General features: G+C 28.3%; 2 protein-coding genes across 2 annotated transcripts; one reads left to right on the top strand and one right to left on the bottom strand.

The window, feature by feature from the left end:
- The first annotated feature begins 9,517 nt into the window (after window positions 1–9,517).
- On the top strand, window positions 9,518–14,000 carry LOC106794078 (dual specificity protein phosphatase CDC14A-like). The gene is made up of 7 exons (XM_014761498.1): window positions 9,518–9,527; window positions 10,111–10,312; window positions 10,382–10,632; window positions 10,723–10,984; window positions 11,097–11,226; window positions 11,458–11,636; window positions 12,140–14,000. Exons 1-7 carry the CDS (start codon window positions 9,518–9,520, stop codon window positions 12,318–12,320), a joined length of 1,215 nt encoding a protein of 404 aa, XP_014616984.1. The 3' UTR covers window positions 12,321–14,000.
- A 3,074-nt stretch (window positions 14,001–17,074) lies between these two features.
- On the bottom strand, window positions 17,075–20,524 carry LOC106783617 (UPF0183 protein CG7083). The gene is made up of 8 exons (XM_014742308.1): window positions 20,252–20,524; window positions 19,612–19,694; window positions 19,299–19,526; window positions 18,727–18,936; window positions 18,486–18,635; window positions 18,245–18,409; window positions 17,985–18,161; window positions 17,075–17,892 (listed from the first exon to the last, which is right to left on the bottom strand). Exons 1-8 carry the CDS (start codon window positions 20,313–20,315, stop codon window positions 17,695–17,697), a joined length of 1,275 nt encoding a protein of 424 aa, XP_014597794.1. The 5' UTR covers window positions 20,316–20,524; the 3' UTR covers window positions 17,075–17,694.
- Window positions 20,525–24,212: the final 3,688 nt, after the last annotated feature.

Raw genomic sequence — 24,212 nt, 5'->3', positions numbered from 1 at the left:
ATATATAATATATAATTAATATAATAAATATAATATTATTATATATACATAGTACGAGAATAATATATGTCGGAATATATATGTAATCATAATAGTTGAGATCCGTCGATGTTCTCGCAAGATTCAAAGATTCCCTCGTGATTCTTTCTTCCTTTCTTTCTTTCTTTCTTTCTCTCTGGTGCCCTTGGCACCAGAGAGAACTCCCTCTTGTACTTTGCACACACGCGTGTGAGACTCAACGAGAAAAGTTATTCAAGAAGAAGGCGTAGGTAAGAGAAAGAAACGGTGGATGAGGTTGAAGGTGGAGAAGAAGAAGAACGAGAGAGAGGTGGAGGAGAAGAAGAAGAAGAAGGGAAGTGAAGTGAAGGGCGAATCGAGAGACAAGGAGCACACGTACCTATCGCGTAATTACGAGAAACTGAGTTTTAGTGAAAAGAATATAAGAAGGAAAGGAAGCGAAAAATAAGAAGAGAGAATGAAGTAAGATGGTAGAACTAAGAGAGGAAGAAGAGGGTGGGAGGGTGGTAAGAGAGAGAAAGAGAGAAAAAAGAAATACAGAGAAAGGAATGGAGAGGGGTATCAGAGGGGGGGGGGAAGAGACAAGAGAAAAGAGATGCCGGAGAAGCAATGCTAATTCCTAACTCCGAGTTGGGAGACTCAGAGAGGTTTCCCACCTTCTACGGTTTCCCTCCTCCTCCTACTCCTCCTCCTCCTCTTCTTCCTCCCCCTCCTCCTACTGTAGTTGAAACGACGAACGAGTGACCGTCGTCGACAGTACTTAACTATCTCAGGATATGATGGATTTGTTGTTCCGTATAATCTATTTCTTTCTTCGAAGTTCATTATTTTTATATATTATTTTATTTCTATAGATTTTTTGTTCTAAATGCTTTTTTCTTTTTTTCTTTTCTTTTATTTTTCTCTATTGATTCGTAATTTTGTGTAATATTTAATATTTAATATGAATTTTTTATAATCGAAAAGAGAAATAGAGAATTTCTTTGTAACAAAAGTTTAATTGAGATTAATTCATTAATTTATGGAAGAAAATATTTCTGACAAGCAGCATCTAAAATGAACTATATTGTAATCTTGGAAAATTATGTTATATAATCTAAATGACATATTTATCTTACGATTATTTATTTAAATGTGTGTGTTTTGAAACATTTAAACGACTATAATTAATTAATGTAGCATCCAAGATAACTGTTTAAATGTTTCATTGCATGATCGAAAAATTGAATATCGTTGAATTCTAAAATATTATATAATGAATAATAATTAATATAGAAATATCTTAGCATGTTTAGTATATCTATAAAACTGTAATTATTTAAATTTCATCTTACGAGATCGTAACGATATGGTTAAATTCTTTAATTATAAAATATAATTAATAATAAGCATATATATATTTTTTTTTTATTCTTTCACTTCAGATTACACAATTATAATTTCTTAAAGCTTAAAAATATTAAAATTGAAACACGTTTATAGGTACATATCTGTAGATAAGAGAAGCAAGATCGATAATATCTCGAACCAGGAATCAGAATATGTTTTTATACCTACATACATATGTATGTATGTATATGTATATGTACGTCGACGAGCCACGCTCCACTACGGATAACGCAATTGATAATTTTCTCCGTTCTTCTTTCTCGATGAGAAATCTATAATTTTGTTGGATACTCTGATCGACGTTACGCCCATTACTACTTACTCATACGTTGCGAGCTATCTCCGTTCATTCCTGAATTGTCTCTGCGTGTTTTATACAGAGGTTCTCCATAAGAACAAAAAAAAGAAATTCGTTTAAATATTTTTTTTAATATTACATTAAAATCAATTTTTCGAGCAAAACAAAAATATATATATATATTATTATAACAAATAAATGAATAAATGTAAAAATGAACGCGAATAATAAAATAAATAATTAGATTCAGTTATGCAAAGAAAATTATCAACTTCCAACGATCTAACATTTAAACTGAATTAAATTTGAACATTTTAATTGTAAAAAGAACAAGAAAATAATAGCCTCTTTTTTATTTCCATTAAATAAATATTTAATTATATTTTTTATATCTAAAATGTTATTAAATTTTACACAATGTCGATAATAATTGTATTTTTAATAATGAGTATTACATTCAATCTCTTTTTTTTTAAATAATCTTAAAATAAAACTATATAACTCACGATAATTTGAATAATCGTATAATATAGAGTCTTGATGAGTCGATAATATTTTTCTAAATAAAAATCACAAAATTATATATGGATCCATCATGATATATATAATTTATATATATTTTTTTTTTCTTCTTTTCTCATTATAAGAGTTAATAGAGATTTCTTTATAACATGACCCAATTGATATACCTATAATAACGAGAGAAAGTATGATTGTTGTTCAAAGTATAAACTTCTAGTTCATTATTCGAAACTTTGGAGAACCCCTGTGGTACTCTTATAGTGATTATCGTTTAGCGGATAGTCGCGAGTTACGATGGCAATACGGGAAATGCTACACTCATCCACCCTGGCCAGGCAGAACGACCGTTACATACATACATCGTAAGTTCTCGCTAGTTATTCTCTCTTCATTCTGCATCAATAACCGATATCGAAAAGTCTAGAACAGGAAAAAGCTTTAAACATGATCAACACATCTCCCTTATTAATAATCAAACTTACTAGCTAGTAATTACTTGACACGTGAACTTTAAATTCATTTATTCATATTATCTACTTTCACGTTCCATAATAATCTTCGTATTATCTTTGATTGAGATAACTCGAAAAAGAATTCTAATTTAAAAAAAAAAAAAAGAAAATTTATTAACCGGAAGTAAAAAATGATAACCGTAATGTTCGAGTTTAAAAGGAAGTTGAGGTAAATTCAGATACGTACTTACGCGTGCAATTGGGTTGTTACGTGTAAAGAGGAATGGGATAAAGATAGAAAAAGAGAGAAATAAGGGAGAGCACCTTATACTTTCTTAGGAAGCAATTTAATAAATCGATCACGTAAAAGAAACGGTGCCACGTGGATTTTGCATATTCAGCGATTACTTATTAACCAAAGGAATATATATTCCTTAAAAAATGTTCATTTCGTAAGACGATTGTCGTATCATCGATGCCGACCGGATAACTATGATTGCATGCTACCAACAAAAATCTATGGATAGTTATTTCAATCTCGAATATTACAAATCACGATAATAATAATAATGATGATGATAATAATAAATATGTTAACTTGAATAAATCGTATGAACAATTGTCTAACTTTTTTGACACTATGTTACAGTATACAAATTGAAGAAGAGTATATAAAAGTTAATAAGTTAAAATAAATAACTGTTGGATCTTCTCGATGACCACCGTATCGATCGTTAGCTTTCTCGATCATTTCACCTTTCCCAAATAAGAAAGCTCCGGTAAAGCTCTCGAAGGGGGCGCCGATCACGATCTCACCGCATCGAAAATCACTCGGCGGTCCTGGTGATTGTATTAATTCACTTGACAGAATACAGAATACGGGACGCAGAGTGTATACAGATGCCTGGACGACTCTCCAGTGTGTAGATGTGTAGTATTGTCTTCTCGGCTCCTTTCTCGCATTAGCATAAGAATTCAGCGTGTACCTGATGCGCCTATCAATCGGCTCACGATGAATCAAGAACTTAAATCTTGCACCATGATCAAGCCGACGCTCGAATGTTGAAATATCGTCATGATCGATCGAAATTTTATCCACGTTGATGCGTAAAAAATAAATAAAAAATGTACAACAAAAAGAAAGAAAAAAAACAAACAAACAAAGCGTACACGCCTTTTACACCTATGCGAAAAAAAAGAAGAACAACTTACTTTCTAACAATATAAGAGAAAGATGATTACGACGCGGTTTGGGTTTAGTCCTACCTTTTTCTTTATCTCTCAAGCTCCCTAGTTTATAATATAAGATATCGTAAAAGCGAGATATGATATCGATTCTAATCATATCTAATATAATTTAATAAAGAATTTTAGCTTTAATATATAAGTAATAAATACATCATTTTATAGTCGCAGCAGCATCCAAAAGAGAAATTTTCATAAAGAGTTAAAATATTTATAAATGAATAATACTTTTCGGAAAAAAGAATTGTAATAAGTGTTAAAAAAGAAAGTACGATTGAAATTATTACAATTTTCATTTGTCATAATGATATAACGAACCAACTATTTATATAATACCTCACTCTAATGCAAAATATTGATCCCATTGATTTAACTAACATAATATAAATAATATTCAAATTAATATTTTATCATGAAATAAGAAAACCCGTTAATTAATCGATCAATTAATATCCAAAATTAATACAAAAATTCCAAGAAAAAATACTTATTAACCAAAATCAATCATAAAAAGATATCTTGACCTTTGATCCTTTCACATCTTTTCGGCTTTAGTTTAAGGAGAGCTTAATAACTAAAACACGCACAGGATAGAAGAAGAACCAGAAGAAGAAGAAGAAGACGAAGAAGAAGAAGAAAAGGTAAAAGAAGGAGGAGGAGGAGGAGGAGGAGGGGGAGGAGAAAGAACGTGTACGGGGACATGGCTTGGTACGTGTTCTGTGTGAGTGAGAGAGGTTAACCAGAGAGGATAGATGCTCTTCCGCGTGCGGATAACTACTACCACTACTACTACAACTACAAAAAACGATGAAGAAGAAGAAGAAGAAGAAGAAGAATAAGAGAAGAAGACGAATACTTAAACGTTAGCGTTCTCCTCTCGTGTCAACCACCGAAGAAAGCTCTCTCTCTGCGCTTGAGCAACGCCACGGAACTCCCTCCCACCCTCCTCCCACCTCCTCCTCCTCCTCCTTCTCATCGTTCTCTCTGCTTATGTTAGTACTGCTGCTGCTGTTCAATCTTCTCTTCAACCTGACTGGATGACCGCTCGCGATCGCTCGCGATCGCATGAACATTCAAATCACGAGGGCCTTGCGAGCACGTAACAATTTCTGTTCTTGGGACTGGAGCCACTGGATCGTCCCTCAGCCTCATCCCCCTTCCCCTCTCTCTTTCTCTTTCTCATTCTCTTTTTATTCTTATTATTTTTTATTCTTTCCTATCGCGACTTTCATGATATTGTTAACTTCTTTAATCTTGTCTATCTTATTTCCTACCATTGATTTTTGTTTACAATAAAAATATCTACTCGTTATTATTAATCATTGTATTGGGGTTAATTGTTGGAATTTATTAAAGATATATATATATTTATATTTATAATGTTTTGCGTGTGAAATATTTTCTTATAAATTTGTTACTAATTTAGAAATTTGTTTAAAGATTTTCTCGCACTGTAACACTGTAGTTACTTTTATGAACATTCTTCAATCGATGCTTATTCTTTTTTTTTTTTTTTTTAGAATATCTTACAAGTAGACAAATTTGTATAAAACTTTTGTATTTCTATATAATATATCAAAGATAATAAATTAATCGATAAAACGTTCCTTCAAATTTGTACGTGCAATATTATTATCCTATGATATCTAGAAGATATATAATAAATCAATCAAAATCCTTTAAATTACTATTATATAAATAACTAAAGAAAACCTTGAAGAATAAAGAACTACGTTTAATTGCGTAAAGAAACGATCTCGTAATCCGAAATGAACATTGAAAGTTTCATCGATAGGAATGGTCGACAAAAGATAAGTACCCAATGTTGTTAGTACGCATATTGGTCTTTAATTCGATTTGATCACCAAACAGGTAGAGGTTAGCTTTTACGAATGCGACTGGCATTGTCTCTTGAGTTGGTGGGAGGGCCGAATATGGTGCTCAGTTTCAAAGATGAGTACGAACGATGAGACGACTGTTTAACGAATAAGGACGTGACGTGGCCATATATCCTTGCATATAAGGGAAACATATTTTGCTGTTAATAGTCAATATGCATTATAGAGAGAAAGACAATGAGCGGATCTTCGATGCCCGCACACGACGATGACGACCGAAGATGACGTTTGTCTTTGTCTCCAGATGATGATGATGATGATCATGAGACACGATCATTGATCTTTCAAATATTTTTCAAAACATCCATACAAATATTTATATTATATCCGTAACAAAATGATAATATAATTCAAATAAAATTGATAATAATATAAAATAAAAAAAATAATTATTCACACGATCTCTCATTAATCTTTATTCAACAAAAATATATCGTAGAAAGAAAAATAACACAGAAATAAATGATAAATGTATAAAATGCAACGACATTTTGAAAATAATATATATATATATATATATATATATATATATATATATAGAGAGAGAGAGAGAGAGAAAGAGAAATAAATTAATGCGAGACTCGTCTGCGTTAAAGGAACGCTATAAAAGATTTAACGACGTGTTGAGATAGTGGGTCAACGAATTCGATCGAGAGATTCGAAAACGCGTCCGAATAGAAGCCGAAGTCACCTCGATTGGCAGCGGTGTGTCGTGCGTGTGCACGCGCTACTGTAAGAGGAAGAGAGAAAGAGAAAGACTGACTGACAGACAGACAGACAGACAGACATAAAAAGAGAGACAGAAAGAGACAGAAAAAGAAAAGATAGAGTAAGAGAGAGAGAGGAGTCGAGGAAGAATGGTACGATGAAACAGGAGAAAGAGAGGACAAAAAAATAAAGAAAGAAAGAGAGAGAGAGACGGAAAGAAAACTTTGGATGCGTTGCACGATTCGCTACGAAATCTCGGATTCTATTAGCGGAGAAATTATAACGGATTGACGGACGCAGGAATGGATGCACGATTGGACGGATGAACGTAGCCGACGACGAAGACAACTACGACGAAAACGAAGAAGAAGAAGAAGAAGAAGAATACGTTGACGAAGACCAAGACAGACGATAAACGCAACAGTTCGTCGGGAAAAGGATTTCTCCTGAATTGTAAATACTGATCAGACTGCAGCACGATTACCTGTCTCCGTTCCTCCTTTTCCTCAAACTTTTCTTTCCTTTATTCTATCTCTGTCTCTGTCTCTCTCTCTCTCTGTCTCTCTCTCTCTTTCTTTCTTTCTTTCACTCTATATGCAGCATCGCATGTTAAAGTACTTCCCGGTGCACTTGTGAATCGTTGCAACAAGAAAATCTGTAATCTCTTGATTTCGACCCAGTCCATTTCGATTACGCTACCGTATTTAAATTTAGATATTATAAGCCAGTGCAATTGGATATAAATATATTTTTGTTATATTTGGAAATGTTTGAAAAAATAACTATTGCACGTTGCAAATGAGAAAATATGTTAAATGTTTGTTTATTTTTTAGTATATTTCGATTACTCCTAGTAATTTTCTTAATTTAATTTATATATCAAGTTGCACTTTTTCTTGTAAACATTTAACAACATTTTGTCGAATTTTTCTCGAAATTATTTTTTTATATATATATATATTTAATAATTTTAAAAGAAGTGTGTTGATTAAGTTAAATATTTTGATTTTTTGAATAAAATTTGAATTTTTGAAAATTATATTAAGTATTATAATTGACAATTGATATGATAATTATATATAATATGCGTTTAATAAAATAATATTAATTAAAAATGTTAACACAATACGATGTATGTATCTTAAGAGTATGAGATTGTTGTGACATCTATTAACGTTCATTTACACTACTTTACCTTTTCACAACCCAACTACATTTATTTTCTTTTCCTTTTGTCGATAACATTTTTTACTGCAAAAATGTACAATCAATTAATATGTATGTTGATGATTTTATATAATATTCTTACTTTCATTTCTCATATATTCTCTCTGTTCGATAGTAATATTAAAAAAACGAAATCATGCATATATACTTTCTATGCTTTTCAATACAAAAAATAAAAAAATAAAATAAAATAAAAATACAATATAATTTAAATCATATAATTAATAAAAATAATTCATTCTAACAGAGAGAAACCAAAAAATAAAATTGACATTAAAAATTACTTGAAAAAAATTAATGTAAAAAAGTATTTATTGACATTTCTTATTTTTTATATTTGAATTGCAAAAAAAACAAAACTATTCATATATTTGTATATTAAAAAAAGCATGCATCAGAGACATGCATTTTTTCATATTCACTTGCGTTTAAATATAGAAAAACACATTTTCTAATGCATCGAGAATTCGGTATTTTTAAATGTCCATTTATTTGTCATTTAAATTCTTTTTTCTTTAAATTTCATTATTCATTAAATAATTTAAATTGAAAAGTTATGGTTGCGGATTGCATACCGAATTTCATTTTTCTACACATGCCCTTTTCATCTAGTTTTTTGTTTAAGAATGTAATGTTTTTTTCAAGCTGTAAGGAATAATATTAAAAAGTACCGCTTTATCAATGGATATTTACAACAATTTCTACAGTAGTATCTCAAGGTCTGCAATACTCTATCATTTATGTTATAACAATAAATTAATAAAAATAATATATAAGTTATATGTTATGTATATATATAAAATTAATTTTTGTTTTAGGGTCATTAATATTGGCAAGATTCTATTCAACTGTTTGCAGTTTGTGTTCCGATAGTAGTTGTAGTAATAGATAGTAGTAGATAGTAGTAGTAGTAATTTACCTTTTTGAAATCATTTATATACATCTACTGGTACCTGGAAATAATCAGAGTTAATAAGAAATTATCTTTATGTTAGAATTTTGCAAATGAATTTCATTGAATTTAATTTGATTTTGAAATAATAATATGATTAGAGTCATTGTAATTAGAATAATAGAATGATCGTTATAGCTCGTGAATTTCCAGTAGCAGCAATCACGACGTGGTGAGGAAATACGATATTATTTTCGGTATAATGTATATTATATTTTCTATGCTATACATGCCATCGTAAAGAATATCGTTACCAATGGCGCAGCTTAAATTAATATAATTTTAATTAGAAACAAAAAATATATAAAAGTTAATACAATTTATGAACACTTTTCAACTAATCAATTTTCAATAAAGTAAACCTATAGATATGTCTAGATTATTAACACTAATATGCCCTAACCCATGCTAACCCAATTGTAAAAGGGATAAAGGGATAAAATCTATATAAGCTTATACATACTAAATACTATAGTCGCATGATAGGTATTCTACTCCCTGTTGCGTTTGTTTTGAATGAAAAGATAATTACCAATCTAAATTCTTTCTTCGTATTTTGAACGCATACTCCCACCTCTCTCTCTAGCGTATGTTAATAAAATAAATTTCTAATTTAAAAATGATATATTATATCGATCGTGGATGTAGCATAAATTGAAAAAAAAAGAAAGAAAATCGATAAACGCGTAAAAAAAATTGAAAAACGTTTAATATTAACCGATCGATAATTATGTTTCTCTTTCTTTTCATTTGGCACGTAAAATTATAATCAAGTAAGTTAATGTCTCATATTTTATTTAATAATAACATGGAAAATTGTATGTAACACATGACATTATATACGCATTGTTTAAATTTTTCTTTATCTTGAAATTATTTATAATAAAATATCTCGGAAACTTTAATTGTGAATTTATATATTTCAAAGGTTATATATGTAAAATTGAAATAATATATTTGAATTTTGTATTATATAATATTCGTTATCGATTGATTTGTTTTAGTAAATCATGTGATCGACTAATTTCTAACGAACGATATGGATTATTATACCCGGATTTGAACAAGAAAAATGATTCGTCGCGTGTCTTAAATTAAGACCAATATTTTATCATTTTTTATTTCATTGAATAAATCGCCGAGAAAATTAACGACGCGAAAATATACGCATGAATTTAATTTTCAAATCAAATCACTATGATTTCAAGTGTATATCGTCGTATCGTCGTATAACGACATTCCGAATATACTGGAACCATCTTAATTACAGTTAGAATGAAAAGAGAAAATGAGATGGACGGTAATAATTATTTTCACATACATTTTATATATCAATCATCCTAATTTAATATTATCATCATTATCAATCCTAATTAATTTATTTTGTTAATTATTAACAAGCTACAAATTCGATTTACGATCATCCGGATGTTTCTAACATTGTGGAATATATAAAAAACAAGTTTTATTTTGCAACATTAAAAAATGGCCGAAAGGAAGCGAGAAAAATGGAAAATCTTGAATTTTTCAATATAGACAACGAACTCATTTATAATAACTTTTACAACGACTTTGGACCTTTAAATCTCGCGTGTTTGTACAGGTAAAAAGATTATATATAATAATTAAAAAGAAATAAAAATAAAAAATTAAAATTGGTGTTTCATAACAGGTACTGCTATATGGTGAACAAGAAATTAAATGATCCAACAAAGAAGCATAAATTATTCGTGCATTGTACTTCGAGAAATGAGGAGAAAAGAGCAAATGCTGCTTATTTGATAGCCTCCTACGCCATTTTGTATTTGAATAAAACTCCTAAAGAAGCTTACAAACCTTTCATCGTTGGTAACGAATTAATGTCGTTCAGATTATTTCAAGATGCATCTTTGGGACCATCGATTTACAATATTCATTTACTCGGCAATATATTTTTCTTTTTATTATATACTTAGAAAATGATAGCATGCCAATCTTAATTTTCGTTTAATTCCATTCCAATTCTAAATCTAGATTGTCTAAATGCCATTTACAAAGCTGCATCCTTTGGCATATTCAACTTCGATGACTTTCATTTAGCTGAATACGAAAAATACGAACAAACACAAAATGGTGATTTGAATTGGATAGTACCGCAAAAATTATTAGCTTTTCTTACTCCAAGTACGGAAAATGGAACGATCTATCATCCACCAGAATGTTACATTAATTATTTTTTAAAGAATGACGTTGTTGTTGTCGTTAGGCTGAATAAAAAAACATACGATTCTAACAGGTATTCAAATTAATTTGCGATTATTTTCCAAACTTGATCTAAGTGTATGTAAACTAAATCACATTAACGTATGATATTAATAATGTATTTTCAATTATTTTTTTTTTAACAGTTTTACAAAAGCAGGAATATCACACTACGATATGTTTATGCCAGATGGTACTGTTCCACCAAAAAGAATTCTTTATAAATTTCTTAAATTGGTGGAAACTACAAATGGTGCTATTGCTGTTCACTGTAAAGTAATTCTCATTCTAAAATATTCATCTAAGATTTTGCGTTATTCTACTTATATAAATATATTATAATCTTATATATAAATAATAGAAATAGCACACGCAAAAATTATTCAAAAGGCACTCGTACCTTAAAAGAAAGCATTTTATAATTGATTTAATAATTTCTATTGATAAAGAAAAAAAAAGAAAAATATAGATTTAATATATAATATGTTTATAATTTGGCATTATTAGGCAGGATTGGGCAGGACAGGTTCTCTAATAGCAGCATTCTTAATAAAGCATTATACAATGACAGCCAGAGAAGCTATAGCCTGGACACGAATTTGTCGAACTGGCTCCGTTATTGGACATCAACAAGCTTGGCTAGAAAACATAGAATGCAGTCTCTTAAATGCAGGCCAACAATATAGGTACACACACACACACACATATATTTATACATATAAAATGGTGATTATAAAAGTTGATCTAACAAGAGAAGAACCCCCTTGGCAGAACACCAATTTTTTTCAATTTTACATCATTGTAAGATTCCATCAGGATCATACATTATGAAAGCAATAAGATCCAATACTTCAGTATTTTAAAGAAAACAATGAAAAAGTTACACGTGCATTCATATATTCGAGTTCGTTTCAAATTGACAAATAAATGTTTTACAACTTTATCATTTTTCACACCTCGTATTAGGCTTCAAACTTTTCAAACCTCTTTGTATTAAGCTCAGATCTTATCAACTTATATCGTGTAATACATTTTTTTAAATTTACTTTACTTTACTTTACTTATATTGTGATCACACTTTTTCATAATCACCTGCTCGTATGTATAATTATAACTGCTATTAGAGTGAAATATAATATAGAATAATATATAAATAAAATAACAAATATATGATAACATTATATTACAGACTTAAATATCATGGGGATAGCAATATGGTATTACAGCACAGATGGGGGATATACTCCATCGCTATTAAATTAGAGAACAACGAACGTCGTGACCATTCTGAAACTGATTATCCTAATAGCAACCATCGAAATAATTATCCAGGCAAGTTTTTCATTTATTTTACGAATTGTTTTATTTGATTCGATGAAAGAGCCCTTCTTCCGTCTCCCTTTTTGTTTCCTTTTTTCTTTCTTTCTTTCTTTATCTCTTTAACATGGGCCTAAGGAAAATGTGGAAGACACTGTAAAGTTGTAGTATACTAAAAACTTTAGCTTGTCAAGTTGCAAGCATTATTCTCTCATATATGTATCCTTAAATTCGTAACTACTTATGAGTGAGTGACTTTAATTACGAAATAATATATTTAGAAAATTAAAAATAAGATAATGTCCTAATTTAACGTGCTATATAAGAAGCTTTGTGTTTTTTTTTTTTCTTTTTTACTTTATTTGTATTTTTATTTTAAACAAGAAAAATAGCGATGACTTACCTAAGAATATAAGGTAGTCAAATCTAAATTATTGCGAACATTAGATAACTATGATATAAACGTTAAACGTTTGTAATTCGTTAATGAATGATAAGGAAGTGTTTTTTTCTTTTCTTTTTTTTTTTTTTTTAATCGATTGTTATAGATATTAATATATGTATTTGCGTGTATGTAATTTTTGTATATAGGTAAGTTACGAAATGTAAATGGTACGATGAAAACAAATGCAGAATCTTCAAATCAAAAAAAGACACGTAACAAAAAGGATCTAATTAAATGTCGCTGGAAATTAAATCATTTGAAAGGTACTTCGACACAAGGTGACAAACTAAATGAAATTAAAATAAATAGAGAAATAAATTATCACAAATGAACTGATCGTTATTAAAAAATGACAAAAAGAAAAACAAAAACAAAAATGTTCTCTTTTTCTCTGTTGAAACACACTGGCAATCTGTAAAAAAGTTAATAAAAGGAAAAGAGATAAACTATAATTTATAAGATATATATATATGATAATCAAAATAATATCGTATAAAATATATATACGATAATAAATACCTGTTTGTTTTGTGTTATTTGACATATTTAATAACGTTACGTATATATGTATTTAAATACGCGTTAAAAGCACATGTGCTTTGTAGGTATAAAAACAAGCTATCTCGGTTTGTTATCTCTTATCTCTTTTTGTTATAAATTTTATAACAAACAACGATAATCACATAATCAAAACATAGTAAAATGTAATAATATTAAAAACGGAAAAGAAATGATTATAATTTCCTCTTTTTGTACTTTTTCATCAGGGTAATTATCACTTCTTTTTTTTTTTTTTTTGTTTTTTTAGATTACAATAATTATATCGAAGACCGTTTTTTTTTAACGTAGAGAGAATCTCATTCCCGTCAGAAGAAACTCATTTATGCACAAATGACATATTTAATACGCTATTTAAAAAAGATGTCGCGCATCCGAATGTGGGAATGTTTTTCTATTTTTTGTTTTGTTTTGTTGGGGTTTGTTCTTTTTTTTTGGGGGGGGGGGCTTTTTTTTTTTCTTTTTTCGTTTATAATGTCCACTTTTTTTTTTTTTTTAATAAATATCACGAACCTCGAGCAAGCTGCATGCTTTGCGATGCAAGCGAACGTTAAAATTGGTCTGAAGCATTTATCTATGTATGTACGAAAAAAAAATTAGAAGAACAAAAAAACAACAAAAAGAAGAGTGATTTGTATAAAAAAAAGTTACTTTTTCGTGATTTTATAGACGATTGCATACAAAATGACTATTTTTACAAACTAAAATAAGATAGATAGAAAGAGAAAGAGAGAGAGAGAGAGAGAGAGAGAGAGAGAGAGAGAGAGAGACTTCGTATAGAGAGATAAAGACAAAAAAAATAGATATAGAGATTAAAAAATACGGAGAAAGAGTTATTGTGATATAATAATCATATATGAGCCGTTTATTTTAATACTGAACTATAAATCTATTTTTTTATTTTCTCCGTGAAATATTTTTTATGACAGTTAACTTCCAGTTGCAGATATCATTACTGTCAACAACAACAAAATATTAAAATGGGGCGAGCTTAGGTCACTTTTAAAATGAACGGCTCATATGTATATGTATATATATATATATATGGAGAAAGAGAGAGAGAGAGAGAGAGAGAAAAAAAGTATTTAATTTTGTAATAAAATGCAAATGCAAATTATCAATAATATAAATTCATATATATTTTCAATTATCATTTTATATATATCTTACGGTATATATCTTACTCTCTCTCTCTCTCTCTCTCTCACTCTCTCTCTCTCACTCTCTCTCTCTCTCTCTCAATTATTTTATAATCAATGATATAAGTTAACCTCTGAAAAAATTTAATTAAAATATAAAAATTAATACTAATCATCTTTCGAAGCGCATTAACAGAAATTGTTTTCTTTTTTTCAAAAAGAAAATTCTCATGCTTCTTATAATAGTCACACGAAAGAAAGAAAAAACAATTATCATGCAATTAAAATTATTTAAAATAACTTTCTCCGGGCATATTTTTGGAGAGATATTTGGTCACAACAGAGTTTCATTATTACTTCATTTTCTTTTCTTTTCCTTTTCTTTTTTTTTGGGGGTTTTTTTTTTTTCTTTTTTCTATTTTTGCATTTTTTTTCTTTGGGAAATAAGGACAAACAAGTGCCCAAAATTGCAGTTCATATTTAAAAATTGCAATATATGCTTTCAGTAAGGAACTCTCTGCGTCGTAGTAAAATTCATTTGTTTTTTTTTTGTTTTTTTTTTTTCATAGATTAACACATTGCCTTTTTTTCTTTTTCGTTTTTCTCTCTCTCTCTCTCATCAAAAACATCCATGTTACGCGCATTATTTTGCTAAAATATACAAAATGTTTTATTACATTTGGAAAGACCAGATTAATTCGTAGTAATATAACGTATCCAGTTTTTGATTTATCTTTCAGAATTTCGGAAGTTCACAATTTCAGGTTCTTTTTTCTTTTATTATGTTTATATTTATATGTTACGGAAAATGAAATTTGGAATCGGAAATTGAAAAATTCTATTGAACATAATACTTTGATATTCTATAGAAAATCAAATTACTATTTAAACAACGTTGAAAATAATACATCCGAATACAACAACCCCCACCATGCTCGTTTTTGTGTATGTGTATGGGAGCGATTAACGGTTGTTTGTGCGGGGGTGGTTGCGTCCGGCCTATGCTCGAGGATGTATTTTTTTTAAACGTTGTTTAAATAATAATTTGATATTCTATAGAATATTAAAGTATTATGTTCAATGCCTAAGAAAAATTGAAAGAATTTTTCAATTTCCGACTTCGTCTGAAAGCTCTTCATATTCATAGTAATGACGAGGATTTACTAGTATTACCTGATTTCCCGCTTTGACGGTAACATATATATATATATATATGTATAAAATACGCGTTGAGAGAGGAAGTTTTTGTGTTGCACAGTATGTGTTAATCAAAACAGTTATCACTGACGGAACGTTTCACATAGCGCGAACCCGATTATTACACACTTTATGATATATTAAATAGAATTCTTACAATCACTTTAGTTTATCAACTAATATAAATTTTATATGATACACAGAACTTATTAAATACCTTACATATGCTTAATGAGAAAAAGCTTAAATGGTGGTGGAACAGTAGTAATTGTGCAATTCAAAGACAAAGTGAATTAAGTGATGAACGAATCTTTTTTTCCCCGTTTCTTTCTTTCTTCTTTTTCATTTTTTTTTTTCTTTTACAAAGCTCTACTATTTCTTTGACCAAGATATATAATTATTATTTTTTAATTTCTTATAAACTTCCGTAAATTATGAATGATATAAAATGTTGTTGTTTTCTTTTTTTCCATTATCATTATCATTATCATTACTATTATTATTATTACTATTATTATTATTTACATTATTATTGACATTATTAATATTATTATTTAAATTCATTATTAATATTAATATTATTATTATTATTGTATAAATAAAATGATCTATAATCTACCGGGTTGAAAAATTAACGAAACGTCTTTGAAATACTTTTACACCAAACTAGATGAACACATATGTATGTATATATATATAAGGCATGTAAATAATCTATGAGTACTTTACACAAAAATGTGCATCTTAATAAAAAATATGCCAATGTATATAATAATGTTTCTTAGGTCTTGCATCGAAATAATTTCTCACATTTTTTTCCTTTACTGTTCTACGAATAATTCAATCGTCGACATAAAAATTGATACATTTGTTATGAACATTCCCTTTGTTTCGTTTGTTTAATTTTTTTAACCTTTTTTTCTTTAATAATAAATACAGACATAAGCAAAATAAATTCTCGAAACCTCATTTCGTGTATTATATACTGTTATATTAACCAAGGATATATATATATATCTATATATATATTTTGCATAAAAAATCAGAAATATCTTTTATCCTTACAACTTCCTTTATGAAGTTATTAATAAATCTCACTAACTGTAAAAGCATTATAGCTATCTAAACAGTATTGCACACTGTATTACTTGCATTTATGAATTTTAGACTTTTTGTTTGATATCTGATTCTAATCTCCAACACACGTTTTTATAAAATTTTTGTTTATGAAAATTAAGTGTTTACTTCATCTAAGCATATGTTAATGTATACATATACTATATATATATGTGTATGTATGTGTGTGTAAGTATATATATAGTATAATTATATTATTCATTATCGCAGTGTTAACACTGTACTTTATCAACTATCAAAATTCATATTAATTTATGGTATACTACTAGTATTTTTTATTTTATTTTATTTTATTTTTATTATTTTTTTTTTTTCAATATAATGAAGCTCACTTGTTACGTTTTATTTTATTTTATAGTTTTTTTTCTTTTTGCTATATAATAAACAATATGATTGTAAAGTAAAATATGTATTAAATGTGATATTTATCGGTGTTGGAAATTTTGCTTGTAATATTAAATATCCCGAAGAAAATAAGTATAAATTTTAAAGATACATACATAAATATTGTGAAAAATGATATTATTATATTTTTCTTTTTCTTTTTTGTTATTTTTTTTTCCCCTCCGCCCTACGCCCCAAACCTTATCTTCACGTTGCAATATCGATGCACACAAATGAGTACTCAAACATTACCTCAATCACAATGCGTTTACATCCTAAAATCATATTATTATTAAAAATCTTATCAGTGGTGTAACGAATCATATCCATCCCACACACGCCTTTATATCATACAGTCTTTCTTCTATGAGAGATATTATCCAAAAAATCAACTATGAATTTGTCTGTTTTTTATCCTTTCAAAGATGTGATTCTTGCTTTACTTTTTCTATCTTTCTTTCTATCTTTCCTTCTTTCTTTCTTTTTTGCCTGCTTACTTTTTTTTCATTTTTTCTTTTTTTTAAAGGTCTTTTTCTAATATTCACCATAATTGAAATATAATTATGGTCACGCTGCTTTATAGAGAGTCACGCTGGCAATGTGCTGATTAGCCATAACTTCAACAATTGCATCACGTATTCCATAACAAAAGGTGCATCCAAATGGATTCGTAGTATTTGTTGAGGATGCACGATTTAACACTACAGGACGTGCACTTGCCTTTAACTGTTCACTTATACCATCCCATTTTGTATAGGCAGTGATCTGGGGAATATTTATTTTTAATATTTACATGGAAATAATTTTGATAATAAAAATAAAAAGATAAAAAGCTTATTCGTGTATTAAAAAATTACCGTAACTGGAGAAGGAGAAACATCAATGAGTTTTCCCGATTCTGTGGATTTATTTTCTGGAGGTAAAATTAAAGTAAATTCACAACGATGGTACATATTAAAATTATAATGTCCTGGATAATTGGTATGTAAAACGAACTTCTTTACACACTGAGTTTTGGCATCAAATAGAACATCCTAAAAATAACACAGCAATAATATATTAAATAAATCATTATTTTATAAATACATATGTTTTTTCAATATCGACAAATACTCACCAATCCTAACGTAAAATAATTATAAAAATAATCAGACCTTCTAATCTTATCACGTTTATGTGCATGAGGACTGTGAATTCGCATTTTATCCTCTGCTTTATAAAATACTCTTGATGGTGCACCAAGAGCACTTAATACATCTTCGCAAGTATCACCAAATAAAATCTATAATTGAAATAATTTTACATTAAACATTTTTTGAATATATCGCATACAATTATAAGTAAATAGAAATAAGTACTTCTTTGGTGAGACCACTCTTTTTCGGTTCTAATAGCACCCTTGTAACAGAACTTCCTTCAGTGAAAAGGTGTAGTCTGAGTCCTCGTGTATGCGTTTTATCGCGTATAACTTCAGCCTTTTCCAAATATAAATTATTATGATAACACACCTGTGTTAACATTTTATCGTTTATTAATATTCACAAATAATCCAAATACACTGTGCCTTTTTAAAAATTTTAATTAAAAATAATTAATTACAAGTGGTAATGGCGGTGGTGGGGCTTTCATATTATGTTCTTCGCTATTGGAACCAGTAGCCATATTACCAACATAAATAGCTGTCTTTGCAACAAGAGGTGAAGTTCCATTTGGAAATTGTAATGAACCTAAGCCATGTGCATATCCTGGCTGGAATTTGGAATCAATTGGAAAATAAAATGATAATCCTCTGAAGTTTAACACGAAAACCTAAATAAATATAAGAAAGATTATTTTAATAAATTTCTTAAATATAAAAGATATCCTGTAACTGGTGATACAAGTGAAGAGGGGATGATTCTACATAAAAAGATCAAATAAAAAATGTGAAAACTAAAAGGAAACACAAAAATCCTCTCTAAAATATCCAATAATGAGATAGCAAAATCCATCAAACTGAAATTAGATCAAGTATACGCGTAATACTTAATAAATTTTCAAACTTGTTTTTGGTTTAGTTTTCCATGTAGAAAATCACTACCTGCTCGCTTGTAGCATAAATTACAGGATAGCTTACATATATAAATGATTTTGTTTGTTTTTAATATGTGTACGGAATATAATTATTATACCTGTTTTTCGCTATCGTATACTCCAGGATGAGTAGCTCCAAATGAATGTTCGATCTGTTCGATCGAAGGTAACACCTCTGGTGAATTGAATGGCAAACCACAATATTTCAATTTAACTAATCTCATATTATAAATTTCAATTATTTTAAGCCTCTGCACCACCGGATCAAATATGAGTCTAACACCATCATGAGGTAAGTTTATTACTAAATCTACTTCTAATGGATTCTATAGAAACATAAAGAGAGAAGAAAGAAAATTATTTATTAATACAAGAAAAGATATCAATGGAAAATAATAATCTTTTACTTACACTATCGCTATAAAGTACTTGTACTCCTCTTATAATGCCCACTTGAGATTGTATTATTGATACAGACTGGGAAAAATGCATACCTAAAAAGAAATGTGTCTATTAAAAAATAGCTAAGCATTATAGAATTTCTTTTAATTATTTCCTGCTATAGGTATAAATTATAATATAATAACATCTTTATATATGTTTGGACCTATATTTTTGAATCAAGATAAAACAAATGAAAATAAAAAAAAAAAAACAATAATAAGAAAAGCTTAATAAATATGTAATAAGAGAAAAGCTTATAAACAATATAAGATTACATGGTATAATTAATAATGATTGTTGAATTTGCTGATAAATGCTAAAAAACAATTAAGCTTCAATTATATAATCATTAACAAACATTGTCATTCGAATCCTATTTCTTTGTTTACACGCAATTGTCAAAGTGTTTACAAATAAAAGGATGAAGATAAAAGAGATACACCGTAAATATAAGATCGTTGATCAAATTTCGCGAGTCTAAAATAATATTAAGATAACGGTTTTAAATAATTCATGTTATTCTCATAAAATCATCGGTTCGACGTAAGAAATAACGCGTAATAAGTAAGTAAGTGTAGCGATACGTTAAAAGTGTTTCGTCACTTGCCTAAAATAAATTCCCACAGCTCACAACCAAGGGATCTTTCGGGCACTACCTCGAGTTCCAACATTCCTAATTATTATATTTACTTCTTACTTAAGTCAACTACAATTTAACGTACAACGCGGCTCTAAATACCATGAGAACTGCGTTGTTTCTTTGTCTAGCGTATCGCACAATTACTAATCACCAGATAGCCATATTGCTTCCCAAACAATAAACTTCAACTCCCTGCTACAGCTGGCGAACTAGCAGCGAACAGCTGATATAGCCACAGAATAGAGAAAATTTCGATGAACGACTATCGACCGCGTTAAAGTATATCACATTTTTACAAACAGTTTCTTATTTGTTCTCATAGATGTCTCTGCATCGGCCCTAACTGGATCTATTGCATCTAACGCCGCCATTTTTGTCGAGCATATAAATTTCAACATTTTCAATTATTAATCTTATTTATTCCTACAAAAGAATGTTGTAGATATTTTCAAACTTAAGTTTTATTGATATTAAGAATTTCTTCAATATCAAAAATAACATATTTTTTTGTATTAACCGAGTGACGTATTTGATTTTTATTTACGTACGAAACTCGGCAATAAATATTTAAATTTGTTTCGCAAATTTGATTTAAAAAAAAGTATTATTTCTTTGATAATCATATAAAATTTCGCAATGAACAATTACTAATCAAAGAAAACAATAAATAAGTATGAAATTAAAACTTTGCTCTTGTTACGAAATATATCGAGCGGTTAAAGATCATTCGATAAATATTCTCAAACAGTTGATTAATGCATCGCAGGGGGTCCTCTGATATTAAATACATTAAGCAACTTTCTAAACTTTTGCAATTCGGAAGCAGTCTTGCAGAAGTGTGTTTACAATTAATAAGATTGATAAATGCTAACATTTTTTCCGCGATACAAATTTCTTCAACTAAATATGCAGATATCGATAGAAACAGAGAAAATAAGAGATTGAACAGGAGTCAAAGTAGTTTTGTATTCACGTTGTTGTCTTGATATTAAATCGTATTCGAAAAAAATAAAATTGTATGAAAAAATAAAAGAAAATAAATAAAAGAACAAATATCTAAATAAATGATACTATAGAGTATTTTTGTTTATTGAAAACTTTACATATTTTATATTTAAATAAAAAAAGAATAAATATACGTAAAAAAAATTAAATTCTATGTAAAAAGTAAAAATAAATGTTTAATATTTGGTATATATATATATATAATTTATTTATTTCAAGGCAATAATAATGTAGAAAGATAAAAAATGAAATATATCTCACGCAATCGAGAAGCAAATTTATTTATTTTGAAAAACGATGGCAATTGCGAAATCATTTGTTTGTACTATATCATATAACATATGGGAGCCTACCGTTATGCAATAAATACCGATAAACGTATCGCAAAGCACACAGACGAGCCTCCAGATACGTCAGACAGACTATCAACAACTCCATTAAACGTTTGTTTATACCATCCATATAATTTGTGAAATTGAAGCGAGACTGGAATATTTTATGCAAATGATTAAATATGTTTTAAATACTTATTCTAAAAATCTGTTGATCAGTTTAAAAACATTTCCAATCTTGTTTACTTCCTTATAGAATTTCTATTTCTATTTTTAGATTATTTCGCAAAAACAGTAATTAATATTTAAAAAGAAAGATTTAAAAATACATTACAATACAAAAATTACGTAAACTCTTTTTACTATGATAAAAATTATAATACAATTGCTATAAACAAAAATACAATCAATTTAATAATTATTAACGAATTATTTATAATTGATTGAACATTTAAATATACATATTACCCATAAGTTATCGACTAAACATTTCTAACGTCAAACTAGGCCAATCTGGTTTACCGTCACTGGATTTACCCGCACATATGTTTCAATGTAAACTCTTAACTTAATCGCAAATATTATTCATTGAACGTGACTTTTGTCTTGGAAGATTTTTAACATCTCTCTCGATCGCGGAAATCATTTTTATACGTTTATTAAAATATACACAGATATATGACATATTAAGAACAAAACGATAGCTAATAGAAAAAATAAAAAGACACGATCATTACGAAACCAAATGCTCACACAGTGGTTAATCAATCGATCTAAGGTTTCCACTGGTCCGATGTGGAAAATATTGACTCTTGTTTGTTGTTATATTATCAAGTAGAACATGTTTCAATCATGAATTAATAACAGTCACGTTATAATAAATCCGCACGTTTCGATTCTGTTATTGTTATCGAGAAAATAAATTTGTTGACACGTATTATATTTGAAAAAGACACGCAAATGTTACTGAATCGATTAAAATTTTACGCAAAATTTATATTTATTTCTATTGTAAGAAAAAAAAATTACAAAAATCTTCTTCATATGTCGTTTGATAACACGGATAATTTGAAAAAAAAATTTGTATGAACTTTGGAATCGAGAAATGATTCGGATCTTACTCGAAATTAATAATATTTTATTTATATTTCGATAAAAGAACGGAAATATATATTGAGTATAAATTATTTGATAATTAAAAAAAAGACCCAAAAAAAATAAAATACTATAATCAAAATAATTGAACTTTGGAATGGAATGAATTATTAAATTGTTATGACAGATTTCTTATCTTAATAAATACTATTTATAGTTAAATAAGATCCGTTGAAATTCTTTGAAAACGGGTTAGTACCTTGACAGAATCCGCTCCTGGCTTAGTCCGTAGTCCAAGAATTGTCTGGGTTTGATAATTAATAAGACCAACATTTCTCTGGTGATAACCAAACGACAATGTCGTTCAAGCCTTTACCATTAAAAAGAACAAATAAAATCTAATCTGTGCAAAAGAGAGAAACTCTTATTACGCGAAGTTCAAAGATAAATAAATTTATTTCTTTGTTGTTAAAACGCGAAAGACGAGCCTTCGATAATAATCGATTAATTAATCAACACGGAAAAAATATATTTGTATTTTGTTACACATTACAATAAGCATTAATGTATTTTATTGGTTCTTTTTTTTCACGATTCATCGTAAAACTTAAAAAGTTATATTAACTTTTTCTCAATATAGGTATTTGTTTATTTTCTTTTTTTTTTTTTTAATGTGTTTCGTTTTTTGAGATTAATATTTACTAAAATTTCTGGAAATATTTATAAAACAATACTTATACTGGTAATCATAAATCATATAATCGTTTTTTTTTTCTTTTGTAATATTTTGTTGTCGTTAATATTAAAAATGAAAATAAATTTCTAGAAATATTCATAAAACAATATTGAATAATCGAAGTAAATGCATTGTAGATTATATATGAGTAATGTTACAAATAAAAGACTCGTTAATTATGATATAAAAAATATAAAGAAGAAAAATCGTTCCGTACAGCGATCCAATCACGTAAGATATTATTTTCCTCGTACAATTGATCTATTTATCCTTCTCTCCCTTTTATCACGTATTTAATTGAAGTCACTAACACATGATTGTTTCTACAAACACCAACGCTGATGACAAGTAAAATATTCTCGCATTGATTTTCGAAGTTCTAAGCATGTATCGATTTTTCTTCTAGGATATAAAAGAAAAATTTGAATAAGTTAGAACTAGGAATGAATTAGAAATGAATACGTGTAAGATCTGTCATCGGTAATTTGTATTTTGATTATTGCATACGTGATGAGTATTTATACCGACGATTATAAGAATCACATTTTCAGTGAATAAAAATACATTTTTATACGACAATTGGTTAATTAAAAAATAAAAAAATAAATGATATTTCTGAAAGATTTATAAACACACACGAATATAAGTATAATAAATTATTTAAACATAAGTGATGTCTAACAAACAACTTAAAAAATCTTTGATAACAAGATAATATCAAAAATTAAATAATAAGACAGCTGATCGTTAAACTCTGAAC

The sequence above is a fragment of the Polistes canadensis genome, unplaced genomic scaffold (assembly GCF_001313835.1).
Source record: "Polistes canadensis isolate GaletaPanama2010 unplaced genomic scaffold, ASM131383v1 scaffold_23, whole genome shotgun sequence".
NCBI lineage: Eukaryota > Metazoa > Arthropoda > Insecta > Hymenoptera > Vespidae > Polistes > Polistes canadensis.
Note: the sequence above shows the minus strand (reverse complement) of the source record. Positions and strands in the feature narration are given on the sequence as shown.

What these genes read in the sequence shown, in the direction of transcription:
- LOC106794078 (XM_014761498.1), top strand. An exon ending in CTATTGCTGTTCACTGTAAA is followed by an intron (nt 11,227 to 11,457) that starts GTAATTCTCATT and finishes TGGCATTATTAG; the next exon opens with GCAGGATTGGGCAGGACAGG. An exon ending in AATGCAGGCCAACAATATAG is followed by an intron (nt 11,637 to 12,139) that starts GTACACACACAC and finishes ATTATATTACAG; the next exon opens with ACTTAAATATCATGGGGATA.
- LOC106783617 (XM_014742308.1), bottom strand. Translation starts at nt 20,315, where the DNA reads ATGTTGGAACTCGAGGTAGTGCCCGAAAGATCCCTTGGTTGTGAGCTG. An exon ending in AAGTACTTTATAGCGATAGT is followed by an intron (nt 19,527 to 19,611) that starts GTAAGTAAAAGA and finishes ATGTTTCTATAG; the next exon opens with AATCCATTAGAAGTAGATTT. An exon ending in TTTCTCCTTCTCCAGTTACG is followed by an intron (nt 17,893 to 17,984) that starts GTAATTTTTTAA and finishes AATATTCCCCAG; the next exon opens with ATCACTGCCTATACAAAATG.